The sequence below is a fragment of the Anolis carolinensis genome, chromosome 6 (assembly GCF_035594765.1).
Source record: "Anolis carolinensis isolate JA03-04 chromosome 6, rAnoCar3.1.pri, whole genome shotgun sequence".
In the NCBI taxonomy this organism is placed as follows: Eukaryota; Metazoa; Chordata; class Lepidosauria; order Squamata; family Dactyloidae; genus Anolis; species Anolis carolinensis.
In genome coordinates, this window is record NC_085846.1 from 35,856,973 (window position 1) to 35,884,778 (window position 27,806).

At 37.6% G+C, this 27,806-nt stretch overlaps 1 protein-coding gene across 1 annotated transcript; it reads left to right on the top strand.

Moving 5' to 3' along the window:
- Positions 1 to 4,545: 4,545 nt before the first annotated feature.
- On the top strand, positions 4,546 to 27,460 carry odad4 (outer dynein arm docking complex subunit 4). The gene is made up of 12 exons (XM_016994540.2): positions 4,546 to 4,701; positions 7,375 to 7,506; positions 7,954 to 8,107; positions 9,495 to 9,556; positions 11,551 to 11,713; positions 15,936 to 16,160; positions 17,663 to 17,870; positions 17,975 to 18,061; positions 21,720 to 21,916; positions 23,613 to 23,713; positions 25,345 to 25,423; positions 26,841 to 27,460. The coding sequence occupies exons 1-12, from the start codon at positions 4,588 to 4,590 to the stop codon at positions 27,218 to 27,220; spliced, it is 1,902 nt and encodes a 633-aa protein (XP_016850029.1). The 5' UTR covers positions 4,546 to 4,587; the 3' UTR covers positions 27,221 to 27,460.
- The last annotated feature ends 346 nt before the right edge of the window (positions 27,461 to 27,806 follow it).

The window sequence follows — 27,806 nt, forward strand, 5'->3', positions numbered from 1 at the left end:
GAGTTTTTTCCTACACTTCCTAAGTCAATTGGCAAATGATTTATTTTTTAATTCCCCACATAGAGATGTGTAAAAATGTGAAATTTAATGTGTAATAGGAATTTTCTATTGTCTGCTTGTAAAGAGAACGATGACATCGTTCTGGGGGGAGGAGCCGAGATGGACAGTATAGAATCCTTTCTTCCACCAAAATTTTTAGAACTGAGGAGGAAAGAATGTAATTTATATATTTTTAACAATGTCAATTCTATAGAATTACCTTTTGAATTGAGAGGTATCTGTACTTATACATTGTAATATAGAATAATATAGAATAGAAGAAATCCTGTTTAATGCTCTCGTGTTAAAAAGTACTTCCATGAGAAAAAACACAGAGAATTTCTTCAAGTAAAAGAAAACAGGGGAGGAAACAGTGGGATGAAAAATATGTCTCTTGTGTGATGGGAAGGCAAATAGATATTTTGAAAAGAAAGCTGAATGAAGGAAAACGTGTGATGGGGGTTGAAAATCATTTGTTTAATTTCCAAACAAATTGCAAAGCTTAAGGGAAAAATGACTCTTTACTTATTCGTGGGATGAAGTTCTAAATCTGAAACGACTTGAAGGCATGCAACAACAGCAATCCTAATTAACCTGACTATCTCATCAGCCAAAAGCAGGCTCTCACTTCCCATTGAAATACTGGTAAGTTTATGTTAGATAAAATTGTTCTTAATTTTAAATATTGTATTGTTCTTTCATATTTTTTGCACTACAAATAAGGTATATTTTTTCAGATTATAGTTGCCCCACCCCCCAACGGTTTGACGGACTGTGAACAATTCCTCTGCTTAAAACGTTTGAAACTCCTGGTCTAAACTAACTCCATTTTGTTTAACATGCAACAAGCAATGATGCAGTCAGATCCTTTTTCCTTCTTGAATTAATGATCCTTCAGAAGTTATGTCTTCAGTTAAAATGTGTATTATGTCACTTATTTCCAAACACCCTAATCAAGACCGGCCTTTGGGGAGGGGAATCTTTAATACTCCTTGTGCTGATGGGCCGCTGTTCCAATACAGAAAGGGAAAGAAGGAGTGAATGGAATGAACTGCCACCACTGTTTTCCCCACGTATCTGATCTATCACACTGTGTCTGGATCTCTCCTTCCCTCCTATGGGTCATTAGATCCACCTGCTCTGTGAGCCGGAAAAAAGAAAGACAGAAGCAAAACGAACCTCCCTTTGCAGCTCCTGAACCTGCTGTCGCCTCATCAAGCTGGAACTGGATTTCTCCTCACCTCACAGAGCCCATTACTTTTAACTGCCTTGTGAGCAGCAGAGGAAGACGGGAACTGATATAACTGCTACTTCTGCAAATTGGCTCCTACTTTAATGACATATTGTTGCTCCTACATGCTTCATGTAAAGCCACTCTGGGTCTTGCAGACTGAGCGGTTGAATAAAAAATTACAATATAAACACAAATCAATCTGCTCTGGGAACACAGATGGCAATACTGACTTCTAATACAATACAGTAGAGTCTCACTTATCCAAGCTAAACGGGCCAGCAGAAGCTTGGATAAGCGAATATCTTGGATAATAAGGAGGGATTAAGGAAAAGTCTATTAAACATCAGATTAGGTTATGATTTTACAAATTAAGCACCAAAACATCATGTTATAGAACAAATTTGACAGAAAAAGTAGTTCAATACGCAGTAATGTTATGTTGTAATTACTGTATTTACGAATTTAGCACCAAAATATCATGATATATTGAAAACATTGACTACAAAAATGGCTTGGATTATCCAGAGGCTTGGATTAGCGAGGCTTGGATAAGTGAGACTCTACTGTGTATATATACACACACACACACACACACACACACACACACATATACTGTATACAGTATTTAGAACTCTGAAGACAAACTGGAAAGGGAGATTGAAATTATGAGAATTCAGCACTCACTCAGTTAAATTCTTATAAGCCAAGGAGCCGTTATTGACATTTAACATGCTTCCAGCTCTTTTTAATTAACAAAGTGCTTTGTAACCCTTGAGTAACCCATTCTCAGGCCCCCTTCTACACTGCCATATAATCCAGATTATGAAATCAGATAATCCACATTATATGTTTTGAACTGGATTATATGAGGCCCCTTCTACACTGCCATATAAAATCCAGATTACCTGCTTTGACCTGGATTATATGTCCATGTACTCAAATAATCCATTTCAAAGCAGTGTGGACTCAGATAACCCAGATCAAAGCAAATATTGTGGGATTTTCCACCTTGATATTCTAGGTCATATGACTGTGTGGAAGGGCCCCTGGTGTGTGTTGTGTGTACTGAGATCTCTTTCTGCTTGTGTGTCAGGAGAGATGTAGTGCTTGATTTTTCCTTCTCTTTTAACCCTAGAAGAGATGGGGTTAGTTAGAGTATCCAGGACCCAATTCTTTACCATGCAAAGAAATGAAGTTATTATTTTAATGCAAATAAATCTTTTGATTTTAAAGACAGAACTCTGCATTTTTGCCTCCTAAGCTCTAAATCCTTTACAGCCACATGGCACTTCACGCTCTACTTGCTGTGAGCTGAATGCTCAACTAGACGCATCCTGTTTTTGCATGTTTTGGATGCTCTGCTGTTTTGTTAGATACCGCAACACTAACATAACCGGATAGTTTCCCCTAACATAACAGAAAATCCTAACAGAATTCTCTGCCAGAAGAGAACCTCCCCAAACAGAAACACTAGAAATCAATAGGACAGTGATGGCCAATCTATGACACGTGTGTCAGCACTGACACGCCTAGCCATTTTTGCTGACACGCTGCTGCATGCAGATTGATTGGATGACTATGTCTTTTGTGGCCAAATTTGGTGTGATTTGGTCCAGCGGTTTTGTTATTTACTCCATGGGAATTATGCACAATATATATATATATATATATATATATATATATATATATATATATATGATTTCTATTATTATTCTATTATTATTGTAGTATATTATCATATTATTACTATATTATTATTATTATTATTATTATTATTATTATTATATTATTATTCATTGCTCATGACTACATTGAAACTAGAATAGAGAGAAATCAGCATGGAAACTGCAAGAGGTACCATAGATTGTTGTACATGGAAATAATGGTAGTAAATAGTTTTTGATTTATTGAATAGTTATATATTACAATTATATATTTTTGTTATTTAAATTATACATATTGCGAAATTATGGGTTTTTTTCTTGAAGTGACACACCACCCAAGTCATGCTAGGTTTTTTGGTGAATTTTGACACACCAAGCGCAAAAGTTTGCCCATCATTGCAATAGGATGCAGCCACAGCAGTCAAAGTGGAGCAACAGCACCATGGGTTAGGAGGGGAGGTATGCCTTTGGTCATGGGCTGGACTCTTTGAATTCCTATTACCTTCTTCTATCATGCCCCCTGAACCTTGACAATATTTCAAATTGGATTGTGAAAGATCTCTGTATCATGCTTGGTTTAGATCCATCCTATGTGGCAATGATACGGCAGTCCAGATGTGGGCGGACTACAACTCCCATCATCCCCTATCAGCTCGCCACATCCCTCAATTATTTTAAGCAGGATCATGACGGGTATGTGTGTCAAGTATGCTTAAACGGCTGAGTGGGAAATGGTAGGGGCCTGAGGCTGCTAGGAATGGTGGGAGTTGAAGTCCAAAACACCTGGATGTGACGTAATAAAAAATCAAAATGTATAGTCCACCCACTGCTTTGCCAGATAAAGAAGATATGTACCATGTTGGTGAACAATAAAGAACAAATGGCTTATACTTCTTAAACCCAGAATAACGTATGCATAATGTGCTCAGTTGCACCAACTCACATGATGTCCTTTTATGAGAGATTTAAGTCTTTCCTTTGTCCATGTGGATAAATTCCTTCCAGCAGCTCATGAAGCAAGAGCACATTTCAAACTTCAGTGTGTGTCTCTCTGCTTCTTCTTTCCAACTGTCACTCTGCACTTGTTTAGCTCAAGCCTGAACAAAATTGCAAGAGTATCAAAAACTCCCAGGCTTAACAGCTCTCCAGACATGGCTCAACCAATCAGCTTCATCATGCATCTCATTTTGCAGTTGACACACACACATTAACTGATTTTTTATATACCGCGACACTGGATGCCCGAAGATTGCCCATGCCATCCACCAAACCATGTAGAAGCCTTTGTGGCACAAACGTATAAATTCACTTTGACTTTTATATAGATGTTTCAATAGTAGTTTTGGGGTAGCCTCACTTATTAAAAGTCATAAGAGCACGTGCAAATCTGACATAAAACGCTATAGGTTGTCTAATTGGTTTCTATTAGAAATGAGGGCAGCCAAAGAGAAAGCAAAGATCAAATTTTGGCGGGAGTGCTAAATTGGACAGCCTATCAAAGAGCAGTACACGAAAGAGCCGCCTCCCGGCGTTGCTCTTCTTTTTTGACTCTTCCAAAGACCCGTTGGGTTTCCGGAAGTGCCGGCGTTGCTAGGCAGCGCGTTGCCAAGCAACGTTGCCGCGTCCTCCTTGGCCTCGCCAACTGTAAGGATGGTGGACTCGGAGGGCGAGGCTATCCGGGGGACCTTCCCCAGCTTCATGGCGGAAGGCACGATGCTCAGCCAGCGAGGAGAGCTTCCCAAAGCGCTAGCCTGCTACACCTACGTGAGAATATTCAGGAAGGGGTGGGAGAATAAGACTGCATCTACACTTTAGAATTAATGCAGTTTGACAGCACTTCAAGTGCCAACTCTTAATGCTATGCGGGTGTATTTTTAGAAGGCCTTTAGTTTTCTCTGCCAAAGAGTGTGTGGGCCTCATCAAACTACAAATCCCAGGATTCTATAGCACTGAGCCATGGCAATGGAAGTGGGGTCAAACTTCACCAATTCTACAGTGTGGATGCGAATATAATAGAGGCCAAGTAGAGAAAGGCCCCATCTAGACTGCCATATAATCCAGTTTCTGAATCCAGATTAGCTGCTTTGAAGTAGATTGATTATACAGCCTCTTTGAGTCTGCTGGTGGAGAGTGAATGTATAAACATAGTAGTAGTAGTAGTAGTAGTAGTAATAATAATAATAATAATAATAATAATAATAATAATAATAATAATAATATAAATGACAATGTAGACTCATGTAATCCAGTCCAAAGCAGACAATCTGGATTCAGAAACCAGATTATATGGCTGTGTACACCCATGAAATCCACTTTGAAGCAGACAATCTGAATCCAGAAAATGAATTTTATGGCAGTGTGGATTCATGTCATCTACTTCAAAGCAGACAATTTGGATCCAGAAAAATGCATTATATGTTAGTGTAGGCTCATGTCATTCACTTCAAAACACAAAGAAAAGGGTCAAACAGGTACCTGTAATGGTCCTTTGCTTTAGCTGTGTAGCTATGACTTTAGTCTTCTCTCGAAAGAATACTGGATGGTATGAGTCTGCATTGTCATATAATTCAGTTTCTGGATCCAGAAACTGGATTATATGGCAGTATAGATTCCTGTTATCCAATTCAAAGAAGGCAATCTGGATATAGAAAACGGATTACATGGCATTGCAGACTCATGTCATCCAGTTCAAAGCAGACAATCTGGATCCAGAAACTGGATTATGTGGCAGTGCAGATTTATGTAATCTAGTTTAAAACAGGCAATCTGGATTTAGAAACCAGATTATATGGCAGTGTAGAGTCATGTAATCCACTTCAAAGCAGACAATCTGGATCCAGAAACTGGATTATATGGCAGTGTAGACTCGTGTAACCCAGTTCAAAGCAGATAATCTGGATCCAGAAACTGGATTATATGGCAGTGTAGACTCGTGTAATCCACTTTGAAGCAGACAATTTGGATCCAGAAACTTGATTACTGTATATTGCAGTGCACACTCATGTCATCCACTTCAAACCACACAATCTTGATCCAGAAACTGAATTATATGGTAGTGTAGACTCGTGCCATCCACTTCAAAGCATTGAACAGCATTTTCTGCATTAAACTGGATTATATGAGTCCCCACTGCCAGATAATCTGGGATAAAGAGAAAACCTGGGATCAGATCCTGGGATATAAGGGCCCCTAGTTGCATTCTCTGCATTCCCTCATGCCTTGAACACTCTGAGCTTGGGAAAGGAAAATAAAACAATTAAGATATATGATACAGGCTGCAGCTGTCACTCTGCTTCCTTTTGTTGTAGTTTCTTTCTCTACTGCTTGTCACTTTTCAGCAGACCTGTCTGAGGCTTCTCTTTTCAGTCATGAGTTCTCTGGGGGCCCTTCCACACAGCCCTATATCCCAGAATATCACGGCAGAAAATCCTACACTATCATCTTTGAACTGAGTTATCTGAGTCCACACTCAGATAATGTGGGATTTTCTGCCTTGATATTCTGGGATATAGGGCTGTGTGGAAGGGCTCTAGGTTTTAACAAGAGTGAGGTCCCTTCCACACTGCCCCTATATCCCAGGATCTGATCCCAGATTATCTGTTTATCCCAGGTTATCTGTTTATCCCAGGTTATGTGGCAGTGGGGACTCATGTAATCCAGTTTAAAGGAGATAATTGGGATCAGATCCTGTGATATAGGGCAACATGGAAGGAGCCCGAAAGAAAGGACTTTGTCCTTCGCTTCTTCTGTTCAAGGATCTTTCAAAGTTAAATCTCTGAATGAGTGGGTGGATGCATTTACACATCATCACATCTATCATTTCCCATTTCACAAACTGTATCTACTGAGCAAAAGATATAAATTCGAGTGTTGAGAACAAGTGTGTAGGACTATTACACTGTCCAACATATCTTTTGGTGCCTCAAATATCATCCTTTTTCTCTATATATTTGACCTGCTAATTCCAAAATGGCACCAGTTTTCCCCTATCAGCTTTAGGTTTTAAGATACAGAACATATGCTATATACCAGTCTTCATCTGTTTTCTCATAGAAAATCATGACAATCATATCTAAGAAACTAGAACTGATGCGGTCTATCCAATGCAATTTTCTGAATCAGCACCCCCAAAAACCCTAGGAAAAGGCCTAAAAACCAAGACATGACCAAAAAAAGTGTTTTTTGTTAGGCTGTGTTATGTTTTCCAAGTCTACTTTTACCAAAAAATATACATAAGTTGAAGTTTAATTTAAAGTAGTGCCACTGTAAAGCATAAAGAATAACACAATATTGGAGGGAGTATGCCTTTTAAAGTTGTGAGAACAATGGAATAAGATATCTCTGTTGTCATCTGTGAAAGGCAGAAGAAAATGGAATGGTCAGCTAGCTACTGTGATAGTACCATTGACTGTGAATGCCATATATTTTTTTTATTAGGCCCTGCAGCTCCAGCCAGGAGACAGGAACTGCCTTGTTGCCCGTTCAAAGTGCTATTTAAGACTAGGAGATACGGAAAATGCCTTGAGGGATGCAGAAGACTCACTCACAGCTGACAAGGAATTTACTAAGGTGGGCATCTAAGGTGTAGATAGGAAGGCTTACTTTAACCTTAAGGGCTTTCAGTTTATTAAGGAATTTTTGGATGAATGATGTAGAAAGTGTTATGGACATTTTTCTCCTCTTTTATCATCTCATAAAAGGAAAAGTGTAGCTAGCAACTGGCTTAGAAAAATATTTTGTAAGCAACATTACACTAGGACAGTTGAATCAGAGTTGAATTCTTTGATAGGATTCTCTTCAGGATAGAGAAAAGATGCAAAGGTGAAGACAGAAAGGAGAAGCTGCCCTTCATTGTATTTAGCAATCAGACTCTTAGAGTTGGAAGTATCTTGGAGATTATCAGATGTAGGAAGAAGCAACACTCTTATAGTTGTTGTTTGCTATTCATACAGACATACATGATGTCAATTATGTCTTTTTACTTCTTCTGTCCGGTAATTTTGTTCTTTGTTACAGGGACTATACCAGAAAGCTGAGGCCTTATACACCATGGGGGATTTTGAATTTGCCTTAGTCTTTTACCACAGAGGCCACAAGGTTCGACCAGAGTTGCAGAAATTCAGGCTGGGCATTCAAAAATGCCAGGAGGCGATAGAAAATTCTGTTGGAAGTAAGTCATTTGATTTTTATTTGAAATTTATTTTTGTTGTCCTGAATTTGACTGAAAAGGACATATATGAATGAAAGGTACATTGTTGTTCATGTTTATTTTTGCTGCTTTTAACTTTGTATACCTCTTTGAGTTCTACCCACAGGAGAAAAGCAGGATGATAATAGTAATAATAATAATAAACAAAAATAAATATGGTTAGTTATTTAGAATATATTAAAAGTAAACTATATCCAAGAAATGAAATAATAAAAGGGATACTAACAGTGATAGAAATACTCTTAAGGACAGGGAGGTAGAACACTGTGTAAAGCTTTATTTTAGCGGGAAACCCCTCAGAAACAATTAATTCTGAGGAATTATTTTTGTCATTTGTAATTTGTTTAGATTGAGTTTTCTTAGGTAAGTAGATAGGCCGGGCTTTAGCACAGCCGGCTAATCACCAGCAGCAATAGATCTTTACCAACCAAAAGGTTGGCAGTTCGAGCCCAGATCAGAGTGAGCACTTGTTCAGCCCAGCTCACTGTCCAATGTGAGCTGTGAGTAGAAAAATTAGGCACCGCTTAAGCGGTGAGGTATTTTATGGCATCGTAAAAAGGAAATACCACAAAAATGTCTGCGATCAAAGAACAGGAGGAAAAAGTCAAGGGCTCATTGTCATAGAGGATGAAGCGGCAGCACCTCTCTGTGGCCGGAATTGAGCACAATCTCCAAGGATGCCAACATTGGAAAATGCCAATATACCTCTGTCTGTTGTCTGTCCTGTATGTCTAACGGCATTGAATGTTTGCCGTGTATATGTTCTGTGATCCGCCCTGAGTCAATATAAATGCTGTAAATAAATAAATAAATAAATAGTAAAATAAAGTCTGGACTAAATTTGGCAGTAAGACGATAGAACATTATGTGAAATATGAAAATAAGACAGTCTTCTTAACTAAGGTGGGGCAAAGAACTGGACCTATTTAGGAATGACTCTGTAATTGGAACTTCATTCTAAAAGGTTTTCCCCTCTTTTTTCCATTTAATGATTGTTTTTCTGTTTAATGATTTTGCTTTTTCAGTATAGCATTGAAAAAGGCAAAATCATTGGAGAAGACTAATCATTAGGAAGAACTGAAAACAAAATAGATAGCATAAGCCTTTAGTTCATGTGAAGTATGATTTGATTATTTTTATTATTTTATAGAGTTGCCTTTCATGTCATTTTAAGAAAAAATAGCAAATGTAGAAAGGGTATAGTTAGGAAAAAGATAAAAATGATATTGGAATATTTTTTTCCTTGCTACTCAGGCATGGTTTTTACTAAATTACTACATGGCATTGTTTGTAGAAAGTGCTTTTTATAACTTTTCTAACCCCTTGAGAGTATATTCTCTGTTTCTAGGCCCTTCTTCTGTGAAACTGGAGAACAGACCGGACATCTGCTTTCTGAGTCGTCAGGCAGAGGTATGGTCTCTGTTTCCAAAGTACCATAGGTGTCTGACCATTCACTTAGGAGGGAAGAGAAACCATGGCAAATGGTCCAAGGCACTGGGAAAGGTTGGAAAGGAGATGATGATGCAAGGGTTTGTAGAGGTTATAATGGTAAATTGTATATCTCCTCAAGTCAATGTCCCAGTAAGGATTAATCAAGCACTGTTCAAGCCTTCTTCAAAAGCATGTTGGTCAGGATGAAAAAGGAATAGCATAAGTTAAAATCACAAATTTTCAACTTACCTCTTATGTTTAAACTTTGTTCTGTGTATTTTAATATGTATTTTGTGGAAATATGTTTCAATATGTGTATTTTACAGAGTGTTTTTAGATGATTGTGTGTTTTAGTTATGTTGTAACTCACCTCAAGCCATGAGGAGAGGTGGGTAAGAATTATTATTATTATTATTATTATTATTATTATTATTATTATTATTATTTAAATGATTGTGATAAGAAGATTGCTATCTGCAAAGCAAGGTTTGCTATATAAATAAATGTGGTCATAATAGTAGTAGTTAGTAGTAGTAGTAATATTAATGATAGCAAATATGCTGTTTGATCATTTCCAAGACACCTAATTTCCCAAAAAGAGTTACAGATCTCAGGGACCTAACAAAGGAAGCCTGGTACTGCAAGAGTAAAGCACCTGTCCCCTGACTACTGCTTTGAGTAGCAGTGTCCTAAAAAGAACTAGCAACAGCCCAGTTAGATCAAACTAACCCTCTAATATTGTTTAACATGCTACTGTCCAAATATATCAACATGTTTATTTGAGTACTAGGGTACACATTTCTGCTCTTGTGGCATGTGTATATAAGAGCTTAAATAATGGTGTTCATGCTAGTACTGTTTCAAAGAGAAGACAAAGTATTTTTAACCTGGAAATGCAGGACTGCCTGTGTTGACACAGGAAATAATATCTCTTATAAACAGCTTGACATTTCTTCTTGTGGCCAAAAAGAGGTGTGTCAATATTTTTCAGTTGTTCCTGTGCAAATTGATTTCTTTTTAAGCTGCATTTACTCAGCCTACTAAAGAAGGGTGCTATTTCACCTCTCTATGTGAAATAAACCTAAATAATAATAATAATAATAATAAAACTTTATTTCTAGACCGTCCTCTCTCCCCAGAGGGACTCAGGGCGGTTAACATACAGATAAACAGCAAACATTCAATGCCACAATTTCTTCACTAATATCAAAAGTATAAAATGACAATAACATACACATTATAATAAAAATTCCACATTAGAAAAACAATAAATTTAAACATGACAATCAGTAAAAACATTATTGCACAGAGCAAGCGTAAACCAAAGCAAATAAAAGAAAACCAAATTGAAGCAAAAGTGGTCATTTGTTGTGTTTGTCAAATTCTGCCAAACTTGCAAACAGACCAAAGCACTGGCAATAGAAGACTGGATTCTTAAGGTTGGTGAGTTGGTAAATTAGCACACTTTGAAGGATAAGCTAACTGAAAATATCTTGAAAGACATATATATGAGCGAATTTCCTAGCAACCTTGTATTAGTTAATGACTTGGAATATATTCTCCTTATTTTTCACCAGTTGCTTGACAGGAGTAACATATAGATGGTGCTATAGCAGGCAGAAGAATGTTATTGCAGCTACAAAGTCTTAGCTTGGGCTATATTGTGTGTTAAGTCTTTTCTGTCATTCTGAATGTTTCAAGATTCTAAATGACCCACTTCAATTTCCATGGTTTTGTTTATTCTGAGATCATATTTTAAACAGACCAGCATGTAGTCTGATATGTAATCTTTAGCCACCTTGTGTCCTGTGTTGGGAGAAAAGCAGGATATAATTACTTAAATAATTAGTGAAATAAAGGATAAATTAGTTTGCCTGCCTAGTTCCTTTTTCACAGAGAAATGCTATAGCAAAAGTTAGGAAAAGTAGTCTTTGTCATTGTAAACATTTTTCCATAATTTTAAATTCTGACAGAGCAGAAAAGCAAAACAGAAGCTTACTATCAAATTTACCAAAAAGGATGCTAAATATCTAACTAAACAGCAGGAACCTGTAAGAAATGAGAAGACCGCACGGCAACTCCTTGGGGAACTCTATGCTGACAAGGTTTTTCTGGAGAAATTACTCAAGGATGAAGGTTATCTTTTTCTCCATTTTGGTAGTGTTGGACATGGGAGCCTCAGACCTTTGAGTCTCTCAAGTTATTCACCAGTTGCAAGCTTCCCTTTCCTATAATTATGCTATGATTTATAGTGGTTTCCTAACCTTTCAAGCTATGTTTTTGGAATTCTTCAGTGAGATCAATAAAAGCAGATAGATATCCATGAAAAACTGCAGGTTTATTTTACCAGCAAAGTATAGCTATGGGAGTGTCTTATATGTAGGATGTTCACTGAATTCATACGGCAGATAGCAGAGTAAAAAAGGCCTAGCTAGTGCTTTACATTATTTGTTTATATGTTCTAAAATCATTTTTGGAATTTGCAGACTTTTTAAAAAAGAAAAATGAACACAGTGAACATAGAATGTGTTCTTGAAAATAAAGATTTTGAAAGCTATTGCCCTAAGGGTTATGAACAACATGTCTCAGTGAGGTTTCTTACAGACAGAGCAGTGCCATACTCAGAGGTATATGCAAAGTGGCTCAAATATAATGCCAAACCTCAATTTTACATTATATATACCTGTATATATTTGAATATAAGCTGACCCGAATATAAACTGAGGCATCTAATTTTACTGGGAAAACTTATTGACTCAAGTATAAGCCAAGGGTGGGAAATGCAGCAGCTACTGGTAAATTTCAAAATAAAAACAGATATCAATAAAATTACATTAATTGAGGCATCAGTAGGTTAAATATTTTTGAATATTTATCATATTTAAAAGAAAAACAGTAAATTAGCTCTGTAAGTGGAATAATAGGGTTAACAAAAACAATATGGTATCAACAATAACTTTATAATATTAATAATAATAAAAACTTCATTTGTATCCCGCTCTATCTCTCCATGGGGACTCAGGATGGCTTCCAACATAGTAACAGGCAAACATTCAATGCCTATATAAACAATGCAGAGCTAGATGTAGGTCTATAATTATATCTACTAATTTCACACATGCATTTCCCCTGAAACATTTGCAAATCTTCTCTGTGTGCATTTCCCTTCAGCAATATCTGCAAGTCCTATATATTTATGTTTATATCTATCTAGACAGCTCTCTCTCGTATATATATATATATGTGGTGTGTGTGTATGTGCATTTCCCCTGTAATATTTGCAAGCCATATATATCTATATTCATATATAGATATCTAGACATCTATTTACATATAGATAATTTATTGATATAGGATTTGCAGAGACTTGCAGACACAGGAGGGAAAAATTCATATATAAAAATAATGTATACATATAGATACAGATATACAGGTACATAGACATCTCTAGATATCTATATGTATATAGAATTTACAAAGCCCTGTATAACGTCACGATGGCAAGGGGGGAATCTTTTATAATAATAATATCCCATCTCTGCTCTCAATATAAAGGAAATGAGCAAAGCGGGGAGGCTAGGCTGAGAGGTTAACTATAACAGATTTTCTTTTAAAACGGTAGCTGCCACCAACCTAACATGTCTTTAGGATTTTTGTTGTTAAATGTGTCTGAGGCAAACTTCATTCCATTTTCTGCCCACATCGTTTTCGCCCCAGGCTCCCAAACTGATGTTCACTATGAGGCTTTTCTGTGGTATTTTATTGTTGTATTGCTGGAACTTTTATTAAGACTTCTTGATAGAAAATATACACTGTGGAGGCTCTTGAAAGTTGAAAATAGAATAAAAATTTATTTTCTTGAAAACAGGTAAATGATTACTTCAGAGAGGTTCATAAGTGTAATTGGTTACAGACATTCTTCAGCTTAACTTAGTTGTATATTTCAGATTTACTTCACTTAGTTTCAAACAGTTCCAACTAACCAATCTATCTATTGGTCACAAAAACCCTCGCTCTATTTGCTGAGAATAGACACGAGTTCCCCTGGGTTGTTAATTAACTCTAACCTAGAGTCCTTCTATTAACCAGCCCAATATTGAGAGACAAGCCCTTGAGTTATCTCCCCCAAGAGATCCAAACTGCCTGACTTAGCCTGTCAGTTTCCACAGCTTTCAGTTCTCTCTCACACACACACTCTCCCAACTCCAAAACCAAACTGCTCTCTTCAAACCCTCAAACAGAACTCTCTTCTTCCAACCTCAAACCAGAACTGCCTGGAGCTCTTTTTTTCCTGCACTCTAAGACTTGGCTACTCCCATCTGCTCTAGTTGGCCAATCCTAAGAATCTCTCTCTAAGCTCCTCCCCCTTTCTAACCACACTCAAGATGGCTGCCTGGCATTCCTCAACAAAATGGAGGCTGCCTCACTCACTGTTACCAAGGCTTCATTCTAGGCCTAATAGGTAAGGTTCACTACACCCTGCAAACATATGAGAGGAAAATTCATATATAAAATTAATTAATATAGATAGATATAGATATATAGGTACATAGGGATTGCAAAGGCTTGCAGGGGGAAATGCCTATATATCTATAGCAAATCCAAATTTATTTAATGCTTAGACCATAGGTCTTTCGCATGCAAGATAAACAAACAAATACACAAAAGCCAGACCATCAAATACAATATAAAACATGCCATTAAAACCCTATATAAATCATTGAAACATTAAAATCCTGCAAATATCAGTGTCAGGATATGCCCTTCAAATACTACATATGTCATGGATTAGCACCAACATAATTAAAAACAAGATAAAACCAAGTAAGTACAGCATTATTAAAACCCAAGCAGTGAACACCTTGGATATATAAAAAAACACTATTAGTTAAAAGCATCCCCAGCACAGTTGACTGCGACATCGGAGATCAGTTTTGCCCGGATTTTCTGAGCTGCCAGGGCAAAAAGGGCCACCTTATAAGTAACTGCAGGGTTAATGTCGGACAGAAGGTAGAAAATCATTTCTGACACCGTATTCATTAGGAGGGGATAAAGAATAGGTCCCAGAATTTTAGTTCTTGGCTCAGAATACAGAGGGCAGGAGAACAAATAGTGAGGCAAATCCTCAATTTCCGGGGCCCCACACACACATAAACGAAGAGCCAGAGGGATGCCTGTATATCTACCATCAATCACAGCTGTGGGCATACTTTGGAAACGAAGGGCTGTGAAGGCTTGCCTAAGTTTTGGAAATGTGAGCCTAGTCAGGTAGATAGCCCTCTCATGGTCAAGTTTGTACAGTCTATATCTGTAGCAGAGATTAACAAATATTTCAGAGGAAAATGCTTTTATAAGATGAATGGAGAGAGAGAGAGAGAGAGAGAGAGAGATTCTTCCTGACTTGCAAGGGCTTCTCTCCCTTTTCAAAACATTCCCTTGGTTAAGAGCGAGCAAGGCTTTGGAAAGGAAAACACACTGATAAGGGAGGGTAAGAAGAAAGAGAAATATATCATATATTGCAAGCAATGGGCTCCAGGCTCCACTGCCTGGCCTTGACCCCATTATAAGCCATGGGAGGCTTTTTCAGCTCAAAAAAAAAAAGACTGAAAAACTTGGCTTATCTTTGAGTATATACGGTATATAAGCATCAAAGAGCTCTGGGAATACATACTTTCTACTCCACTTACACTCTTTAAATCTTTCCACTAATCTTGGTTAGAGACAAACCATTGTTTGCCATTTTGTCTGACCTAGCAAGCTGTGATTTTCCCCCCCATAGTCAGCAAATGATCATGATTTATGGCAGTGGTTCTCAATCTGTGGATCCCCAGATGTCTTGGCCTTCAGCTCCCAGAAATCCTTACAGCTGGTAAATTGGCTCGAATTTCTGGGAGTTGTAGGCCAAAACACCTGGGGATCCACAGTTGAGAACCACTGATTTATGGTTTGCATTTGTGAGTCAAGCAAGCAATCTGTTGCTCAACGAATGAGGCAAATGATGATTTGTTTCAAAGTTGAATGGGAAGTAGGAAATTGGAAGTACCAAATGTATGGAGGGTGAATGCATGAGACAAATGTGCCTCGCTGTTCGTTCATGTAATTTTAACCATGGGTTCACATTATGTATAGACAACCTCATCGGTTTTATTACTGTGTGCCTTGATGGTGTTCATACCTGAGAGAAGATATAAATCTTTGAATAATATATTAAACAAAAGCTAATGTTGTATGTTGAACTGATATTGCATGCATGTATCTCAGTAAAGACAGAATTGTATATCCTAAAAGACATCTGCTTGAAACCCAACCACTTTTATATACTATGAAATGATTCTTTCTTTCCTTTTCCTTCTTGTAGACTTGATCAAAAGCACTACAAAGCAAGGGGTAACTGTTGGAAGCTTGATCCAAGAAGGACTTTCCTACCTAGACTCCCGCACAGATTTCTGGCAACAGCAGAAACCTATATATGCAAGAATCAGAGACCGAAAACTGATGCTGCAGAGGTGGACCAGGGATCAAAAGAAGAAACCCTCTGAAGTGGCTAGATATATCCTGAAAAGCATGGAGGACATTGATATGTGTAAGTGGCTTAGATGATAAAATGTATCTATGGAAAGAAACTTTATTTTAAAGATTATTTCACTCTCCAGCTAAAAGGGAATTTCAGCAGAGAGTGTTTTCCTCCACTGCACACATATATGATTGAGACCTTCAAGTGTTTTGTAGCTGATTGTGGTTTACACCCTGGTTATGAACTTTTGTGGCATATATTTGATTCTTGTACTCATACAGAGATTCAAAGGATGGTAATTATTATTTTCCAGCAGAGGTAGAAATCATTGAAGTCCTCAAATATTACTGCAGGTTTTTTAAATCATGTCAGAAGCAAATTAAGAAAATACTGCAGGTCACTTGTGGTGCGAGAGAATCAGCCGTCTATAAGGATGTTGCCCAGGGGACGCCCGGATGTGTTACCATCCTATCGGAGTCTTCTCTCATGTCCCCGCATGGGAAGCTGGAGCAGACAGACAGGAGCTCACTCGTCTCACAAATTTGAACTGTCAAGCTTCAGGTTAGCAGTTCAGCTGGCACAAGGGTGCCACTGTTCCCCCCCCCCCCCCAATTATTGTAGTCATTGCTCATAAATAGCCACCTTAGAGAGTTGTAGGTGCTACAAGAAACTACTTATAGATAGAACATAATCAACTCAACCTCAAGTTGCCTACTAACCTACTATAAGTACAGTAAAGCCCTATATTTGCAAGATATACATTTCCAGGGGTTACCTGATATGACTAAAAGCAAATTAAATTACCTGATGCCTGCTCTCAACATACCATAGTGTTATGTTGTTCTCTAAGGGTTTTCTTTAGGTCTTCCAGGGTTATTCTATGGCAATTTCCAATGAAAACATACCATAGAATTATGCAAATGGAGAGATCCCGCTGGTGCAAGTAAGTGAAATTGCAGATGTTATTTCATGGATGGAATGTTAGAGACCCTGGGAACTAAATTATTAGCCCACAGCTGTGAGCCATTTTTGGTGAAAAAAATCACCTCATACCCACAAAATTTACTTCAGTGGCCACAAAATTAAACATCATAGGCCACATATGGACTACATGTAGCCTGTGGGCCACACTTTCCCTACACTGCTTTCTCATATCTTAAGTCTAAATATATAATTTCTGCATGTATTTGGAACTCTGGTATCAAAGATAGGAAGATTTCTGAGATATTTCCAGTCAAAGCCGGCAGTTTTTGCTAGACCTCTTTCTTACACATTGTTTTCTTATGCCAAGGAGCAGAAAATAAGAAGACAAACATAAGATCTAACTTGTTGTATCAAACTAAACATCCATCTGATTGGCCATTCTATTTTCAATATTGGCCATGCAGTTTGGAGAGCCTGGAAAAAGTTTGAAATCATCATAGCCATATCCTGTTGTTTATTGGAACAAAAAAACTTGAATAGAGGAGCCAGGTAATGAGAGACATGTTTGAGGGGAACAATTAAATCTGAACACAATGCGTTTTGTACAAATACCCATGTTTTCTTTTTTTCCTCTCTTCACCACCAAGTGCTAACCAGTGGTTGCCCTGGCAGAAGCTGGCAGAAAGCTGAGCAAGTGCTAAAGAAGATTCAAGGCTGGGATGATGATGAGATTCCTAACAGGAGTGAGCTGGTTGGAAACCTCTACAGCTGTATTGGAAATGCTCAGATTGATATGGGAAACTTGGAGGCAGCTCTACAGAGCCATCAGGTGGACCTGGAGATTGCCAGAGAAAAGTAAGAAGTACCAGGTTGGAGAAGGGAGGTGGGTTACAGAGAACCAAGGATATTTTGAGGTCGCAATCCACTTTTAAGATCTCTTGTTTTTTTCTTTGCTGCAGTAATTTGATTGATGCTGTCTCTAGAGCCCTGGACAATATTGGACGAGTATATGCCCGCATGAAAAACTATGAGGCAGCCATTGAAACGTAGGTTGAAGTCAACAGCTAATGAGGTTTTCCATGTCTTATGCATTGAGCACAATCTAAAATAGGGTAGAATTGTTGATGAACAGATGTTGATGAGCAGATGTTGATGTAAGTCCCAGCAGTGTAACAATCATGAGGACTGCTGGCAGTTGTAATTCAACAACATCTGGAGGATTGCATAATTCCTGCCTTCCCAACTCTGATCTAAAGTCAAGCAATTTACTATAGCTCAGTTCTATAACAGTATAAACTGAAAATTATGTAACTGCCATGGTTTCATGTTTGGAGAAGCAGTTATGTGTTAACAATGAAACAGTTCAAATCTTTTGGTAGAATAAGAGTTAAAAGGAATTACACTAAGAACTTCCTATGCAGGGTTGATTGCACAAATGGTATTGTCATGGGATGGCAGTTTAGAATAGGAGAACACCTAGCACAGAGATGGAAAAGTTGTGGCTTTCCAGATATGGATTCTAAATCCCATTAACCCCAGTTGCTAAGACATATGGTCAGATAAAAGGGGAGTTGTAATGTAATCATATTTGGAAGATCATAGATTTCCCTGAATGTCAGTAACCTGGGAAGCAATTTGCCAAAGAGTTCGAAAAACTGTCCAAGGAGGGTAGAAGGGTTGCTTTGGATGAGGAATTACAACAAGGATTTTCTGCTGAACTGAGACTTTTTCCTAATAGCATTACAAAGGGCTCTTGGGATGCCTGGAATCTGGATCCAGACTTTCTAGAACTCCATATTAGTAAATGGTGGTGATGTAAATGCAGGCATGTTGCAGCATGTACATTCAAATAATAATAATAATAATAATAATAATAATAATAATAATAATAATAATAATAATAATAATAATTCAAAGAAGAAGAACATGTCCTGGCAGAATATGTAAGGCAACGTGAAGAACCTGCTTTGATAGAAGTCAAATATCAGAAACTCCTCAAAGCACAAAGACAAAGAATCAGTACAAGAAAACCGCACTACAAACTAGAGCTGACAGCTGGCACAACAAAACATTGCATGGAAAGTTCCTTGACAAAATTGAAGGAAAAGCTGACAAGGAGAAGATCTGGCTATGGCTCACGAATGGGACACTGAAGAAGGAGACAGAAGGCCTGATTCTTGCAGCCCAGGAACAAGCCTTCAGAACAAATGTAATTAAGGCCAAGATCGAAAAACCAGTTGATGACCCAAAATGCAGACTGTGCAAGGAAGCTGACGAAACCATTGATCATATCCTCAGCTGCTGTAAGAAAATTGCACAGACAGATTACAAACAGAGGCACAACTATGTGGCCCAAATGATTCATTGGAATTTATGCCTCAAGTACCATCTCCCAGCAGTAAAGAACTGGTGGGATCACAAACCTGCAAAAGTATTGGAAAATGAACATGCAAAGATACTGTGGGACTTTCGAATCCAGACTGACACAGTTCTGGAACACAACACATCAGACATCACAGTTGTGAAAAAGAAAAAGGTTTGGATTATTGATGTCGCCATACCAGGTGACAGTCGAATTGATGAAAAAAACAGGAAAAACTCAGCCGCTATCAGGACCTCAAGATCGAACTTCAAAGACTCTCGCAGAAACCAGTACAGGTGGTCCTGGTGGTGATCGGCACATTGGGTGCTGTGCCAAAAGATCTCAGCCGGCATTTGGAAACAATAGACATTGACAAAATCACGATCTGCCAACTGCAAAAGGTCACCCTACTGGGACCTGCGCGCATCATCCGAAAATACACCACACAGTCCTAAACGCTTGGGAAGTGTTCGACTTGTGATTTTGTGACACGAAATCCAGCATATCTATCTTGTTTGCTGTGTCAGACTATGTCATTGTGTCAATAATAATAATAATAATAATAATAATAATAATAATAATATAATAATAATAATCTTTATTTATATACCGCTCCATCTCCTTGAGAGGACTCAGGGCAGTTTCCAACATGAACATAAAAACATTCAGTTGTCAAAAAACACTATACAACAAAGTTAAACATAGTAAACATAATAAACAACATCATAAGACAGAACCAAAACAGTTCTATTAAAAACAGACATAAAATTAGAAATCACATCACTGCCATTTAGTAATATGGGGCATGATCATCCACATTTTTTTTCAAATCTGTGGTGAGTCCTGGAAGCAAACCATTATGAATACATGTACAGTAGACTCTCGGTTATCCAAGCTCTGCTTATCCAAGGTTCTGTATTATCCAAGACAGTTTGCCTTTTAGTAGTCAATGTTTTTGTAGTCAATTTTTCAATAAATTTCAAAATTTTGGTGCTAAATTCATAAATACAGTAATTATTACATAACGTTATCGTGTACTGAACTGCTTTTTTATCCATTTGTTGTAAAGTATGATGTTTTGGTGCTTAATTTGTAAAATCATAACATAATTTGATGTTTAATAGGCTTTTCCTTAATCCCTCCTTATTAAAAAAAAAGCCCAGGATTGTGTCTATTCGGTCTACATAGAGAAAACAATAACCAAAAGGACCAAGAAATATACCAATATAGCTTTGAGGCAGCAAGATTGACCATAGCCAAAGACTGGAAAGGGGAAAAAGGTTTAACTAAAAAGGATTGGAGAGAAAGAATGCGGGAATATATGCTAATGGCCAAACTTACCAACAATAGGAAGAACAAAAGTAATGAGGACTTTTTAGAAACATGGAAGCTGGCCATAGCATATCTGAATAAGGAGTCAGTAACATAGAGGAGTTCCATTAGGAATTTAGGGTTACTATTAACAAGGATAGATAAATTGGCTTAAAGGCTTCATAGTGCTTCAGGGTTGGAAGTCATGGTGAAGGGTGCACGGGTGTGGGGAAGGGGTTTTATTTTATGTGGGATAGGGGTTTTGGGTGCGTGCAGGGTTTGTTGTGTGTAATACGTTGTATGTTTTTGTTTTGTTTGAATGTTAGGGTAAACTCTTATATTTAATTTTTTAAAAAAAAATGAGTAGAAACCTGGATTGAGAGTGGTGGATGACATGTGGAAAGAGCAGTTCTATATGTTTTGAGTAACAGATAATAATATGTACTGTGTTAGAATTGGCAGGCTGGTTGACTAATGTAGATATGCATGTAAATTTCAAAATGATTGTTATCTGACTATATCTGCAATAATTAGCTGTTTTGTTATGTAACGTTTCATTAATAAACTGTTTACCCACAAAAAAAAATCCCTCCTTATTATCCAACATTTTTGCTTATCCAATGTTCTGCCGGCCCGTTTATGTTGGATAAGTGAGACTCTACTGTACGACTATATTTATATGTCCCGGCCCCTGACTAACAACCACAGTTAGGCCCCCTCCTCATCTTCCACTTTCCATTCTCAGTTGCATGTCACTGATTTCTAGACCAGGCCTAGGAGGCTTCTTGGCCATGCTGCTGAGTCTTAGTATTTAATCCTCAAGAGAAACCTGGAATGCTACAGTAGCAGCAGTTAGGAAATAAACGCTAAAGGTCAAGAGTTAATTGGGGGGAGGGGGCTTTTGCTGCAGTGATGATCCTAAGAGGGGCAGAAAGAAGAGATGTGACTACAGACAGGGGAAAGATGGGTCTTGAAACGATCTAGAAAGCTATTTTCAGCAAATTGCATTTTTTCTGTTCTATTTTGCAAAGCTGGGAAGAGAAGATTCCACTTGTGAAGAGCAATTTGGAGAAGACATGGCTATTTCATGAAATTGGGAGATGTTACCTCGAGCTTGACAGAGCCGTTGAAGCTCAAGACTATGGCAAGAGGTCTTTGCAATGTGCAGAGGAGGAGGGGGACATTGAATGGCAGCTCAATGGTGGTGTGTTGGTGGCACAAGCACAAGGTGAACAGCAATGTTGGACAAACTTAACAGTTTTCCTTACCAACAGGGTTGTGTCTTCAGTGCAATAGGGCTGCTGGTTCTTTCCAAACAGAAGCTCATTTTCTATTATTTGGCTGCATGATGAATCAATTTAACAAGAGGTTGCTTTGCTTCTTGTAGAATATTTTTGTACTACAGTTCACTAGATGCTTTAAAAGCTGCATTTCCAAAGAGTAATTTCCCCAAGCTCTGGAAACATCATTCAACTTTTACTTGTCAGTATAGAGCTTGGGTCAGCAAAATGCTGGCAAAGTGATATGAAAAAAGGCCAAGCCACCATCAAGACAAGCCAGGCAGCTGACTGGAATACCAGAATCCCAATGGTGGTCACTTCATTGTATTTAAGAGAGATCCACAACTTTTACTTCTGGAAGAGCTTTTTTTATATCCTGCATTCCAGAGAATATGATCTTAATATATTTTGTTGGTTGCCTGGGGCATAAGCACTAAAGGCGGATAAGGCTATCAATGGTTGCCAGATAGAATAGTTACTATATATACTTGAGTATAAGCTGAGCTTTTCAGCCCTTTTTAAGGGATGAAAAAGCCTCCATTGGCTTATACTCGAGTGAGGATCCTGACCGACATATTCGAGTCAGCTTATACTCAAGTATATGGGTAATCAGAGTTGGACAGCCTTATCTTATTAAAGTCTTATTATTATCTTAGATTACATTTTTATGTAAATATTCAAAAACATTTAACCTAATGATGCTTCAATTAATGTAATTTTATTGGTATCTATTTTTATTTTTATTTTTGAAATTAACTAGTTGCTGCTGCATTTCCCACCCTCGTCTTATACTCAAGTCAATACATTTTCCCAGTTTTCTGTGGTAAAATTATGTGCGTCGGCTTATATTTGGGTTGGCTTATACTCGAATATATAGGGTATATATATCTCCAGTGTTGAAGGCAGTATGCCTCTATATACCAATTTCTGAGTAACATGCATGGGAAGTTCTGTTATGCTAATATCCTACTTGTGGGCTTTGCATTGTGCCATCTGGATAGCAGTTGACAACAGAATTCTGGACCAGATAAGCCTCTGGTATGATCCAACATGGTACTTCTTATCTGCCTAAAAAGTGACAGATCCTAAAAATGAATGAAGAATATCCTGAGCTTTTGTTGCACTGAAAAAATAAGAAAGCATACAGTTAAGTCTCCACATTGACAAGGATTAGAGACAGAGGCCTCCTTATGAAAATAAAAAAATTGTGAATAAACAAATTGCTATTTTTTTAACCTGAGAGAATACTTATATAGGAATTCCTAGATCTTCCAGCATTCTTTTATAGTCAATGCCTGCTGTAAGTTCACCATTAGAAGACCCATTAGAGATTCCTAAAAGTGTTCTCTCTAGAAAATTCTAGGTTCTCTAATATTACATGAGGAAATTGACTATAGAGTTACACTGGCAGACCTTGTAACATTGTAATTCAATATGTACATAATCAAATCTGCAGAAGTCAGAATTATAAAAGGGGGGTATTATCTGTAGTATTCCTAGGTGTTTTGTACTTGTCAGAATTCCAGTAATAATCTGGCAATGCATTACATAGACAGAAGATTATTTGAGTAGGCTTTCTGAAGTTTACAGCTTTTTTACTTTGCTTTTTAAAATAAAGAAATAAACACAATTGTTAATACACAGTGAAGCTGGAGAATTTCCACTCAGCTGTTGAATACTTTGAGGCGGCTCTGGAGAAGGCAAAACGAATCCATAATGATGCAGCTCGGCAGGCAATCATCATTGTAAGTGACTTCCTATAACTCAGAAAAAGAGTGTTCCTGGGCAGGAAAGGATTGGAGCTGGAGACTAGGATGAATAATTACATTTAATAAAATTCAGGGTTTGGGCTTCCAAAAACATGAGTTATGACCATACCAGCGTTGCTGAAAGAGAACTGTAAGCCTATGATACTTTAGTTGGTTGTAGACTCAATATCCACAACTTGGTGGTTGAAAGGTCATCGACAGTGATCATGAAGATATTACATATACATAAACATACTGTATTTCTTCGATTATAAGACACCATCTACTGTAAGATGCACATCAGTTTCAGTACCACCAACAGAAACTATACACACAAAAACACACAAATATATACATAATATGTGTGTGTATATGTAATAATAATAATAGATTTATTTTTATACCCTGCCTCCATCTCCCCGAAGGGACTCGGGGTGTCTTAAATGGGTCAAGCCCAGATAAAAACAGTAACAGTGTAAAAAACATCAAATAAACAAAAACATGTGCAATTATGAAATCTAACATTAACACATACAGGTAAAATAGCAAACTTATGTATGTTTATATGGGGTAAAAGTGCATCTTAGAAATGAAGAAATACAGTACATAAATAACTATGAGCTGTGCAAAAGGAACAGAATGGCTGCTAGGGCAAGGCTTAGGGAGCAGCATAAATTTTTTTTTCAGAAAGACATTGGAGCAGTTTGAATATGGCATCCGTGTTATGGGTGATGTGCTGTTCCAGTATGATTAGTTCCAAATGGTAGGAAAGTGGCACATCTAGAAATGGACAAGGGATATGATTTCTGAAATATTTAGGAAAGGTTGCAGTGAAGAGAAATATAGTCTGAATTTTGAAGTTCAAAAGAGGCTTAAACAATAGTTCTTTTAAGATTTACTTGGTAATGATAAAGAAACCGAACCTCCTTTTTCAGAGGCAGTCTATCTTTTGGTATCTCTTGACACAGGGAAAAAATAACTAGAAGGTCCCTCAATTTAAGGACTTTGTAGAAACTTCTGTTGGAAGCAGGATGCTTTTCTAGGAAGATTTGTAGTTAATCTCACCAGGGTTCTAAAAGCTGTCTATGGACCTGTACCTTTGGCAGTCACCATTTCCTAAGATTGTGGTTGAACAATTTTACTGATTCAGTGATCCCCTCCTCTGCAATCTACCTGGCACCTAACAGACATTATTATTATTATTATTATTATTATTATTATTATTATTATTATTATTATTATTATTATTATCTTCCCTGAAGGGGACTCAAAGTGATGATACTCACAATTCATCTGACCTATGTAACAGTTTCCCTTGCCAATTAGTCAACTGGCTAATGTACCACCACTGTCTTGACTACCCTGCTATTAAATAACAGGTCCCAAGCAATTGGACTTGCTCCAACCGATGGATTCCTTTCTCATGCCATCGTTCATTAAACAGCAACAATATTCCTATCCCCCACCATCCTGGTTATGAGTCTTCTCTTGTGAAAACACATACTAATAACAATGTTGCTCTCTGCACACTGCACATTAAAGAAGGAAATTATATTGGTGGGAAGAGAATTTCTCACAAGGCCTGCCTGGTACCCATTTAGGTATTTTAGCTTTTTTTTTTTTTGCAGGCCCTGGATGATATCAACAAAGGGTATATCAAAGAGTTGAGAGAAGAGCAGAGACGTGAGAGGATGCGTGAATTGGGAGGTTTGTTTATGCACTTTGCTTTATATTTACCATAAGTAAGGACTTGTCGCCAACACTGTTTTTAAGTTGCCAGGATGTCATTAACCATCAAAAACTTTTCTGACAGTTACTACTCCTGTTGCATACAGATGATTTTACACATTTTGAATTCTATCTTAGTTTGCATGGTATAAACAAATCAGCTTATTAAGCAGGTTTTGGAGTTACCTAGGGTCCCATAGGGCAATGCCATAATAACAACAACAATAACAACAACAATAATAAAACTTTATTTGCCCCTCACTTCTTGTACATGGTTTATGAAATTAACTCTGAACAAAACTCTAGATTAAATATAAGTGAAAACTAGAAAGTGCCAAAGCATTTTTGAGAATCTCTATGGCATACTATGAGTGATGCCCAAAATCTCTAGTAGTGGTATGGAGCAAGAGATGGCTCCTTACACATACAGCTGACACCAAAGACAAGGAAAGAACAAGAGAGAGTAAACAAGGGACCACAGTCGAGGGCTGATATGCAGATGCCTTAAAAGACTTTGGAGCTATGCTGCCATAAAATGCAGTTTGAATATGCATTATATGGTCAGTGTAGACTCATATAATGCAGTTAAAACTGAAATTCTTCTCTACATGGCAATTTAGATCTAGTCTTTTAGATCACTGGAAGTGGTATATCGCTGCTGGCCAGTAGATGGTGGAATTTCACCAGTTTCCTTTTCATTGTTGCTTTTGCTCATGGCTCACTATACATTTTATACATTGTTTGATTCATTATTGAACTACTTTGGTAATGTGCCCTGATTTTAACTCACATGAATGTCCCATCATTATTCTTTTTATTTCTCTGGAATTAAAGACTTAAAGATTAGTTTGTTTAACTCAATTCCTTTTAACTCCTTACTCAATCTACTATGTAGCCAAACTTTCAAAGATCGGTCACATAAGATGAAGATACTTCAGCAAGAAGCCCAAAAACAAAGTAAAACCCAAGTGATGAGTCTTGTCCTAGACTACATCAGCCTTCCCCTAGTTCGGAAATAGCATTTTTTTAACCTGTCTTTCGTCACAGCCTCTTTACAATATGAACAAATTATGAGTGATTCTAAGCTGTGAAGACCAGAGTAGGATAAATTAGCAGTTCCCACCCTTTCCTCTGTGTGGACCCACATCATCATTGTCAAAAGTCTTTGTGAATCATCACTTCAGCAATTTGTTTTAAATATGTATGACATAAAAAAGAAAGTCATAAACCACATCCAAGAGAAACATCTCAAAAGTCCCTGCCAGATCCCTTTACATTCAGATAGGCATCAAAGTCCAGTGCATAGATCTCCAGTGGTCTATGAACCAGATGTTAGGAGCCACTGGGGTAAACAATTGTAGAGAAGATTAGTTCTGAAATTCTGTATCTTCTATAGAATTGGAAGATGAGGAAGAAGAAGAGGAGGAAGTAATTATGGAAGAAGAAGCAGAAGCTGAAGCTGAAGCTGAAGCTGAAGCAGAAGCAGAAGAAGAAGACAGCCAAAGAGATATCTATGATGTAAAACCAGAAGAGGATATCACAGAAGAAGGTGAAGAAAGAGAAGAGTATGAGATAACTGAGTCAGAAGGCGAAAAACAGGTATCAGGCTCAGAGGGAGGAGAAACGTTTACATCAGAGGATGGGGGTATAGAAGAGGGAGATGGAGAAGAGACAGAAGGAGAATCCGAGGAGGAGGAAGAGAGACAAGGAGAAATGGGGGGAGAAACTCAGAGAACAGAAGAAGAGGATGACACAGAAAAGGATTTACAAGGATGAGGCCTGTGAAAGTTTTGCTCAGAGGAACTTCTGCCTTTTAAGCTTGGAATTGTTTCAGTTCACTGTCTTTTTTGCCTAGTCCACTTATGGTGCTTTCTGGACCTTGAAAATAAAACTTTTCAGTTAAGATTTTAGGGGGATTTCAAGAATGCATAACTTTATGTAAGACACTCTCAAAAATCTACAATTTGTCTAGGTTATTCAGGAATGGATTTGGCCATTAAAGATATATCAAATGTTGCCTGTGGTTAGATATTGCAGTGTTTGCTTTTCCTTGATCAACTGGATTAATTACGATAGATTTTTTTTCACACCAACTAGCTGATTGCATAATTTAATATATTAGTTAATGCCATATTGAATGTAGAGGAGTAACAAGCATTGGGTAAGTTGCTGAGAAAGTAATTTCAGGGTTTTGGGGGCTCAAAATTGACTAGTACATAGATACATCCACAAAATTACCTCTAGTGGACAACTGTGGTGAGACCAGGAAGTAATAATGTCCCCACAGGGTTGTATGTTTTCCAGGTTCCAGAAACATTCTCTCCTGATGTTTCACCCACATCTGTGGCAGGCATCCTCAGAG

What these genes read in the sequence shown, in the direction of transcription:
- odad4 (XM_016994540.2), top strand. Translation starts at nt 4,588, where the DNA reads ATGGTGGACTCGGAGGGCGAGGCTATCCGGGGGACCTTCCCCAGCTTC. An exon ending in CTCGGCAGGCAATCATCATT is followed by an intron (nt 23,714 to 25,344) that starts GTAAGTGACTTC and finishes TTTTTTTTGCAG; the next exon opens with GCCCTGGATGATATCAACAA. An exon ending in GAGGATGCGTGAATTGGGAG is followed by an intron (nt 25,424 to 26,840) that starts GTTTGTTTATGC and finishes TATCTTCTATAG; the next exon opens with AATTGGAAGATGAGGAAGAA.